We start from the raw sequence: 9,500 nt of genomic DNA, 5'->3' as shown, positions 1-9,500 counted from the left end.
TACAGCATTATAAAAGAGGGCTGGAGAATGCTACACAGTTTTTGTGAAGAAGGTATAGTGGACATTGATGGGGATAAGAGGAGAATCAGGAAAAAGGGTGGATATAGAGGCCAAGGGGAGAACGTTTTAAGCAGGATTATCATAAGTTAGACAACATGAGAAGTTGAGCAAGTCACCTGCAAATTTGGGGGGGGGGCATTTTAAGAAGGGTGGCAGAAGCAGAATCCATCAAGTGTGGAGCCTGCCTGGAGGAGAGAGGAGGCTAAAGTATATTACAGCAGTTATTTCAGAAGAAATTCGATAAGGGAAGAAAGTGGGAAAGGAAAAGGCTTGGGGAAGGAGGAGGGATACTGAGACTCATCCTAGCAGGTATTTAGGCAGCTGTGCAGGATAGGACGCAGGGACAAACTCCAGGTCTAAATGACCACCTGTGAAGGCAGAAGGGGGACGTCATGTTTATTATCAGACCCAAATTTTGCTTCAGCAGCTTTGGCTAAGACTTTTCACGTGTATAAACTCCCACCCTTCACCCCTACTCACCGCCCCAACAAAACAATACCATCCCCTTCGCTTCCTCGTAATCTGGAAAGACAGCAGAGGCAGCGCCCAGTCAGTGCCAGAAACGCTGTCGGAGCCGGCGGCTTCAACCGGGGGCTCGGCTCTGGGGCGGGCAAACCGACTCTGTCCCCAGATCGGCTTTGCTGTCCGTGGCCTTCGGTGGCGGCATCCAGTGCCACAAGCAGCGCGGGGAAGGCAGCCTCTTCGGGAAACCCCTCGGCCCCTTCTCCGCTGCGGCAGGCCTCCCTCTCCCGGTTCCCGCGCCGCACTCCCCTGGGGAAAATGAAAGCTAGTGCCCTGGGCAGAAGCAAAAGGGCGGGATCGACTCTTAACACGCAAAGGGAAAGGCCAGAACCAACCCTGAATCCCAAGGAGGGCCTTTAGCCTCTGCTGAACCGCCGGGAGGCCCCGCCCAAGCCCGCCTCCCAGCGCCGGGGACTACATTTCCCGCCGGCCTTCGCGGCCCCGAGGGCAGACCCGCCCTCCCTCTCGCTCACAGTGGCGGTGATTGGCTCCCCGGAGGAGGGCGGGGCCTGCCCCAGCCAATAGGTGGGGGGCTCGTTACGGCGGCGGAAGCAGCGGCGCTGGGCTAAGTGGTGGGGGACAGAGTGCTTGCGCCCCAGCGGCGGCGGCTGCAGCGGAGGGTCCGGGGCCGCAGACTTGGGCCTCCAAGCTGCGAGCGTACGGGAACGAGCTCGAGGCTGCGCGGCGACCACTCGGTGCAGCGCCCAAGTAATGGCGGGACGGGCGCCGGGAATGGAGGGGCGAAGGGGGGAGGAGACGAGGGGGCGGGGCGGTCGAGCCGGGCTGCAACGTCCGTCCCGCTGCGCGTCCCCGGAGAAGGGCAGCGATGCCGTGTCCCCAGTGGCTTGAACCCAGGCTGTGTGGCGAGCTGGGCTCGGCGGGCGGACCCGGCGTCCTGCAGCCAGAGGGGAGAGGCTCTGGGTTGATTCGGGTGGGCCTGGGCCTTGGCGAGGAGGCGAGCGGCGGGGCGGGCGGGCAGGCAGGCAGCCTAGGAGTTTGGATCCCGGAGCAGTTTAAAGTGACTCTCCACATCCGGGCCCTGCGCCCGCCGCTTTTAGACCCCGGCGGAGGCGAGGCCTCCGGCTCTCCGCCCCCCCGCTCCGTAGAGCCAGTCTTCCCCTGTCATTGGCTCCGCCTCGCGGGGCTGGGACTGCCACGGCCAGGCTCGCGCCTGATTGGCTGGCAGTCGACGGGAGAGCGGGAGGGACCTGAACGCGCAGGGCGCGGCGGATTGGTGCCAGCCTTGGTGACGCGCCGTCCCGGAGCCAATGGACGGGCAGGGGTGTTCCAGGGGCAGGTTCGGGGAAAGGGCCGGAACCTCCGTCGGCGCGGCGCGGCCCGGAGCGGCTCGGCTCCGGGGTGAGCGAGCGGAGGGACTGTACGTGGTCGAGTCCGAAGCGCACTCCGTTGAGTCCTGTCTGCGACTCGGAGCTCAGCGCTGCCGCCGAGATGGGCCCTCCGCGACCCCCCCAGCCCGGCGAGATGCAGGCGGGGGCGGCGGGCGGCGGCCGCAGGTAGAGACCCACGGCTGTCCTGGGGCTCCCGAACGCCCGCTCCCGCTCCACGTAGCCTCGGAGGCCCGAGGTGTCTGGAAATTGTTCTCCCATCTCAGCGGGGGATAGGGGGGCTTGGGGCTGGGAGTGGGGTAGGGGCGAATAGGGATGTCCGTAGAGCTTGGCTTTGAGGGACAAGGGAGTACATTTTAGAGAAGGCGTGAAGGTCTCCGGTCCCTCTGGCTCTGAGGGGGTCTGAAAGGGAGAAAGGGACATCCGTTCATGGAGGCCTGTGCAGAAAAAAGCTCTTGGGAATTCCTTTTGGATCAGGTCTTACTGTGAGGTTTCTGATTCTTTCTGAGGATAGGGCATCTCCCCTCCGACCCCTGCTGCTCCCCTTGTGAGGGTTACAGATACAACCTACGGCGTTAACGCATTGTGGCTGTTAGGCAGGATTCAGGGTTGATGTTTTAGTGTGGCAACCCTAAAAAATATTTGTGGAGGGCCAGTATCCCCCAACACCGTATAAACGACTTTGCTATTAATTAAACTTACGTACATCCAAAATTACAGAATTTAGATCATTTCTGCACGGTATATTGATCACAAGTAATTGTTATAGATGAATAATGCTGCAGTAATTGTTTCTGAGGGGAGATATAGGTACTAAAGATGCTTTAATTTTTCATTATAGATCTTAATCTCAGAAACCAGTAATAACCATATGACTGTATGCACTGCAGGTGGAAATGAGTTCTCAGCAGTTTCCTCGGTTAGGAACTCCTACCCCTGGGCTAAGCCAGACTCCTGCACAGATCCCGAGCAGTGGTTCTGCAGGACTGATAAACCCAGCAGCTGCAGGTGAGACGCATAGTATTCTCTGTTGTTTCTGTTTTAAGAATATTGCCAGTTTTCTCATTAAAAATTAGCAAATTTCTTCTGGGATTTTAGTAAAGACTAGGTTGTCAAATTTAAAGAAAGGATATGTTACAATTCTAATTTAAATTTAAGCAGTTCTTTTTTTTCCTGTTTTAGTCACATCATTCACATGTACTAGTGTATACATGAAAGTTATAGTAAAGCGTGCCTGCAAGAACTATTTTTATAGATGTATTAATGCCTTCTCATTTACTTAAGGCCCAGAGATATGGTAATAACAGCCTAAAGGTGTGTTGGGCATAGGCCTTGTATTAGAGGTCAGATATTCTGCTAAACATTTTCCAATATGCAGGACAGTCCCCCACAGCAAAGAATTCCATTGAATTAACAGTGCTGAAGGTGAAAATCTCCAAATAGTCCTGTTCTCTTTAGATATCAAGTAAAAAGATGGTGCTGCAAAGTGAAATGAAGCACTTTTTCTATTTATTTTTCTTTGCTACGTGATTGCTATGTTGTTTAACGTGGTGAATGGTACCACTGTCTACTCATTGTTCAAACCAGGAACTCAGGCATCATCTTTAATTGCTTTGTCTCTTGCCTATAAGCTATGGCCTTTTGTCTAATATTTCAGCCTCGTTTTCCATTGCTTGGCTTCCCTCTGCCAACTTAGTTTTTGTTATAAATTTATTTTAGTTCTGTTTATTCTTGAAGTAACTTTAAGCAACTCTATGCCTCCTGCATAATAGTATCTATCACATTTTCTGAACTCATGATAACAAATTCTAGGCTTTCTTGACCTTGAGAATTTGAACATTTTGTTCCTTTTGCCACAATCTTGCTTCTTCCTTTCCACACTTACTTGTCTGGCTAATTCCATTCTTCTTGAGGTTTTGAGTCAGATGTCACTTTCTCTAGGAAGCCTTTGCTGACTCCCATCATCCACAAAAATTGATTTAGGACCATGTCTGTCTCCTGCACTTCTGCTAACCAGTGTAGGGCACAAAGTAGTAGTCAGCAAGTTATTGTAGAGCAACTGAAAAGTGCTTTACTCCAACATTTTTACACTACTTTGTCTTTGGTATAAGTTCACAACAGAATAATTTAAAAGAGTATAGCTAAGATAATATTTTTGAACATCTCTTCTTTACATGGAATTATATTGCTCATTTTAAAAGCTGTCAGCAATAATTGCCCTCAGATTTTGTTGAGAAGCAAATCATTGACTCAGACCAAAATTGTCTATAATTGCAAAGTTCAGAAGTATAGATTACAATTATTCTGTATTATTTCCAGATTCTTTTCTGGTAAAAATAAACTGAAATTGAGAACTCCAGATGTCTGGAAGGAAATGATAAATAGTTGCAAAAAGAGCTTAATGAAAGATGGTCAGTCTATTACATCTTTTTAAAAATATATATTTTTTTATTGATTTCAGAGAAGGAGGGAGAGATGGGAACACCAGTGATAAGAGAGAATTACTGATCGGCTGCCTCCTACATGCCCTACACTGGGGATCGAGCCCACAATCTGGGAATATGCCCAACCTGAAATCAAACTTTGACCTCCTGGTTCATAGGTTGATGCTCAACCATTGAGCCACACTGGCCAGGCAGTACATTATATCTTAATGAAATTGTCAATAATCAAAGTCTTCCTGAACAGATAGATTTGGGGAAAATTTATGAAATCATCCATTTCCCTTAAAATTTTAATTAGGGGAAAAATCTGTTTAGACAGTGGGGAAGGTTAAAAATTGATGAGAGACAGAAGTAAAACTGCTTTTATTCACAAACAACATGCTCATGTATGCAGAAAATCCTAAAGAATGTTTATAACAAGCTGTTAGAACTAATAAGTGAAATTAGTAATGGTTTCAGGATAAATGTTTAATATACAAAAATCAATTCTATTTACTAGCAGTGAACAATGAAATTTTTTAAATGTCAGTTACAGTGGCATAAAAAAGCCCACAGAAGAGTCAGGGCCGTGTTAACAAAATATGTGTAAGACATAAGATTAGAAAGATATGTAAAACATTGCTGAGAGAAATTAAAGATATAGATAAATGTAAAGACTTGTCATGTTCATGAATTTTTTTATAAACTGATCTATTCATTTTCAATGTTTTTATTTATTTATTTTTAAAATGTTTATGCAGATTATTACAGATGTTCCTCTTTTATCCCCCAGGCCTCCCTCCCGCCCCAATGACCTCGTCCATAGGTATAAGCTCTTAGTCGATTCTCTTCCCGCACTCGCCACGCCCTCTTCCCCCTGAGAATTGTCAGTCTGCTCCCTTTCCATGACTGATTGTATTACATTCACCAGTTTGTTCTGTTCATCAGGTTTTTTATTCACTTGATTTTTAGATTCACTTGTTGATAGATTTGTATTTGTTGTCAATTTGTTCATAATTTTTTATCTTTACCTTTTTCTTTTTCTTCCTCTTCTTAGAGAATACCCTTCAGCATTTCATATAATACTGGTTTGGTGGTGATGAACTCCTTTAGCTTTTTCTTGTCTGTGAAGCTCTTTATCTGACCTTCAACTCTGAATGATAGCTTTGCTGGGTAGAGAAATCTTGGTTGTAGGTTCTTGCTATTCATCACTGAATATTTCTTGCCACTCCCGTCTGGCCTGCATAGTTTCTGTTGAGAAATCAGCTGACAATAGAATGGGTACTCCCTTGTAGGTAAGTAACTGTTTTTCTCTCACTGCTTTTAAGATTCTCTCTTTGTCTTTAGCCCTTGGCATTTTAATTATGATGTGTCTTGGTGTGGTCCTCTTTGGATTCCTTTTGTTTGGGGTTCTGTGCGCTTCCTGGACTTGTAAGTCTATTTCTTTCACCAGGTGGGGGAAGTTTTCTGTCATTATTTCTTCAAATAGGTTTTCAGTATCTTGGTCTCTCTCTTCTGGCACCTGCATAATTTGGATGTTGGTACGCTTGAAGTTGTCCCAAAGGCTCCTTACACTATCTTCATATTTTGGATTCTTTTTTCTTTTCCAGTTGGATGTTTTTTGCTTCTTTGTATTTCAAATCTTTGACTTGATTCTTGGGATCCTGTTGGATCTCTTTATATTATTTTTAATTTCAGTCCGTGTATGCTTAATTTCTGATTGGTCCTTTTCCATATCCTTGAAGGTCTCACTAAATTTCTCGGAGGTTTATAGAAGACTAGAGGCCCGGTGCACAAAATTCATGCATGGGTGTGTGTGTGTGTCCCCCAGTTCAGCCTGCACCCTCTCCAATCTGAGACCCCTCGAGGGATGTCTGACTGCCCGTTCAGGCCCCACCCTGGTAGGATTGGGCCTAAATGAGCAGTCGGACATCTCTCTCACAATCCAGGACTGCTGGCTCCCAACTGCTCACCTGCCTGCCTTCCTCATTGCCCCTAACCGCTTCTGCCTGACAGCCTGATCATCCCCTAACCACGCCCCTGCCAGCCTGATTGATGCCTAACTGCTCCCCTGCCAGCCTGTTTGCCCCTAACTGCCCTCCCCTGCAGGCCTGGTCACCCCTAACTGCCCTCCCCTATAGGCCTGGTCACCCCTAACTGCCCTCAACTGCAGTCCTGGTCCCCCCCAACTGCTCTCCCCTCCAGGCCTGGGTTCCCCCCAACTGCCCTTCCCTGCAGGCCCAGTCGCCCCCAACTCCCTCTTCTGCTGGTCACCCCTAACTGACCTCCCCTACTGGCCTGATTGCCCACAACTGCACTCCCTTGCAGGCCTGGTCCCTCCAACTGCCCTCCCCTGCTGGCTATCTTGTGGTGGCCATCTTGTGTCCACATGGGGGCAGCCATCTTGTGTGTTGAAGTGATGGTCAATTTGCATATTACTCTTTTATTAGATAGGATACAGGCCTGGTACATGGGTGGGGACCAGATGGTTTGCCCTGAAGGGTGTCCTGGATCAGGGTGGGGGTTCCCTTGGGGTGTGGGGTGGACTGGGCGAGGGGCCTGTGGTGGTTTGCAGGCCAGCCACGCCCTCTGGCGACCCAAGTGGAGGCCCTGGTATATGGGATTTATTTATCTTCTATAATTGAAACTTTGTAGCCTTGAGCGGAGCCAAGCCTCCTGCTGCTCTGTGGCCGCAGCCATTTCTGTTGGGATTTATGTATCTTCTAAAATGGAAACTTTGTAGCCTTAAGTGGAGGCCAGGGCTGCAGAAGCTTGGCTTCCTCCATCACCGGGGCAACTCAAGCTTCCTGTGCCCTCCAGCTCCTTGGCTGCCGCCATTTTTGTTGGGATTTATTTATCTTCTATAATTGAAACTTTGTAGCCTTGAGTGGAGGCCTGGGCCCGCCAGGATGTGCGGAAAGCTTGGCTTCCTCTATTGCTGGGGAAATGCAAGCCTCCTGCTTGCTCCATGGCTGCAGCCATCTTGGTTGGGTTAATTTGCATACTCGTTCCTGATTGGCTGGTGGGCGTGGCTTGTGGGTGTAGCGGAGTGATGGTTAATTCCCATGTTACTCTTTTATTAGATAGGATTCTTGAGTAACCTTATAACCGTTGTTTTGAACTCTATAGTCAGTATTTTGTTTTCATCCATTTCTTTTACTTGTGACTTGTTTCTTTGTCTCTGCATTTTGGCTGTTTCTCTGTTTGATTGCTGTGTTTGTTTCTATGTACTGGGTAGCTGCTAAGTCTCCTTGGGTTGATAGAGTGGCCTTGTGTGATAGGGCCCAGTGGCTCAGCCTGCCCAGTCACCTGAGGTGGATGCTCTTGGTGCACCCCTTTGTGGGCTGTGTGTACAGTCTTGTTGTAGTTAAGCCTTGATTGCTGTTGGTATCACTGGGAGGAATTGACCTCCAGGCCAATTGGCTGTGATGACCAGGTTTGTCTACACTGGAAGATCTGTTGTGCAGGAGACACCCTTATGGGGCAGGACTTGCTTCAGTGGGGCTTTGGTGCTCACTGAGTCTGCCCCTTGAGTGTGTCTCTTATGGATGAGAAGAGTTGTAGTCCAGCATGGTCTCCCACTGACCACTGGGTACACTGGCTCTTGGATCCCCAAGGAGGTGCATGGTCAGCCACTATCTGGGGCCACCCAGCAGGAGCTATAGAGACATCTGCAGATTCTTCCTCTTTGTATGGGGTTTGGAAGTGCCCAGACGGGGCCCAGCTGTGAAGTAAGGTTGGCTGCTGCTGCCGGGCTTTGGGCCTTCTTTCGGAAGCTCTGGGGCTCTTCGACCCAGCTGCAGTTTGACAGGTTTTAGGCAGAGGAAAGACAGGCCATTCATATGCAAAAGCCAATGCACACAGCTTGGGTGGGGTTGTAAATTGGGTGGAGTGGGATCTCTGGGAATCACCAGCGTGGAGCAAACAGCAATGGCTGCCAGTCAGCCCTGAACCGGAGAGGTCCTGGGGTCTCCGCGTCCTGCTCCCCGTGCAGGAACAATGATCGCTGCGAGCACCTCTGAGAGAAAGCCGCCCTTGCGTTCCTGTCCTGATGTCCGACAGTCCAGTTTATCCCCGTATGTGTCTGGGTCCCCCAGAATCTCGCACGGAACTGGAGAGGAAGCGGGAGCTTGTATCTCCCTCCTGATTAAAAGAGCAGCACATCCAGGTGCCAGCACTTTCTGCGTCTCCGCACCTCTTACCAGTCTCAATACGCTTTCTTCACCTCTCTAATTGTGGAACATCCATTCAGCCAGCTTTCCCGCGGTTGTGGATGGTAGTAGTTCTGCCTTTTAGTTGTAATTTTGATGTGGTTGTGAGAGGCAGCGAGTATAGGTGTTTACCTATGCCACCATCTTGGTTCTCAGTTTTTTTTTTTTTTTAAATATTTTATTGATATTTCACAGAGAGCAAGGGAGAGGGATAGAGAGCTAGAAACAGCGATGAGAGAGAAACATCGATCAGCTGCCTCCTGCACACCTCCCACTGGGGACGTGCCCGCAACCAAGGTACATGCCCTCGACCGGAATCGAACCCGGGACCTTTCAGTCCGCAGGCCGACGCTCTATCCACTGAGCCAAACCGGTTTCGGCTCTCAGTATTTTTTTTAATGGTTTACTAGTGGCCCGGTGCACGAAATTCGTGCACATTAAAAGGAGATTAATTAGAGGAAATAATTTAATATTGCTATTTGTCCTTTCACTATAATAGAAGTGTCAGAGATGAAAGAAAATCAGTAAAATGTATATGAAAACCTTCCTCCTGTCAGAGTCTGGGGCACACCAGGGGACCCAGAGTCAAGTCCCTGGCCATCCACATGTGCCTCAAAATCGTGTGAGACCCAGACCTGGCCAGTCCCCCTGCCCCCTCTTGGGCTAGATCCAAACCCTTGTCAAGCCCCACCGGGCAGGGGATGTAGCCTCAGGTCCCCTGGCCCAGCATTGGGAGGGGGGCACAGCCTCAGTTTCCATAGCCCAGCACCAGGACGGGAAGCGCACCTTGAGATTTCCTGTCAAGCCCTGCCAGGTGGGGGACACGGCCTGAGGTCTCCTGTCAAGCCCCACGGGGTGGGGGAGGGCATAGCCTCAGGTCCTTGCTGATTGCTCCTTAAGGCTCCTTATGAGAACTTGGCCTCAGCTGTGGGTGCAGC

The 9,500-nt window shown here is 49.4% G+C and overlaps 1 protein-coding gene across 2 annotated transcripts in view; it reads left to right on the top strand.

Annotated features, from left to right (window-relative positions):
• The first annotated feature begins 1,120 nt into the window (after positions 1-1,120).
• The window catches only part of SAP130 (Sin3A associated protein 130), a 107,786-nt gene continuing 99,406 nt past the window's right edge, over positions 1,121-9,500 (top strand). Inside the window, exons 1-2 of one of the 2 annotated variants that reach the window (XM_080670468.1) lie at positions 1,121-1,290; positions 2,819-2,936. In XM_080670468.1, the coding sequence (XP_080526594.1) occupies positions 2,825-2,936 (112 nt within the window). In that variant the 5' untranslated portion in view covers positions 1,121-1,290; positions 2,819-2,824. Of the gene's footprint in view, positions 1,291-1,930; positions 2,097-2,811; positions 2,937-9,500 lie in introns of those variants that run through there. The other variant, XM_080670469.1, reaches the window with a different exon arrangement.

Source organism: Plecotus auritus, assembly GCF_963455305.1.
Source record: "Plecotus auritus genome assembly, chromosome: 5".
Lineage (NCBI taxonomy): Eukaryota > Metazoa > Chordata > Mammalia > Chiroptera > Vespertilionidae > Plecotus > Plecotus auritus.
Note: the sequence above shows the minus strand (reverse complement) of the source record. Positions and strands in the feature narration are given on the sequence as shown.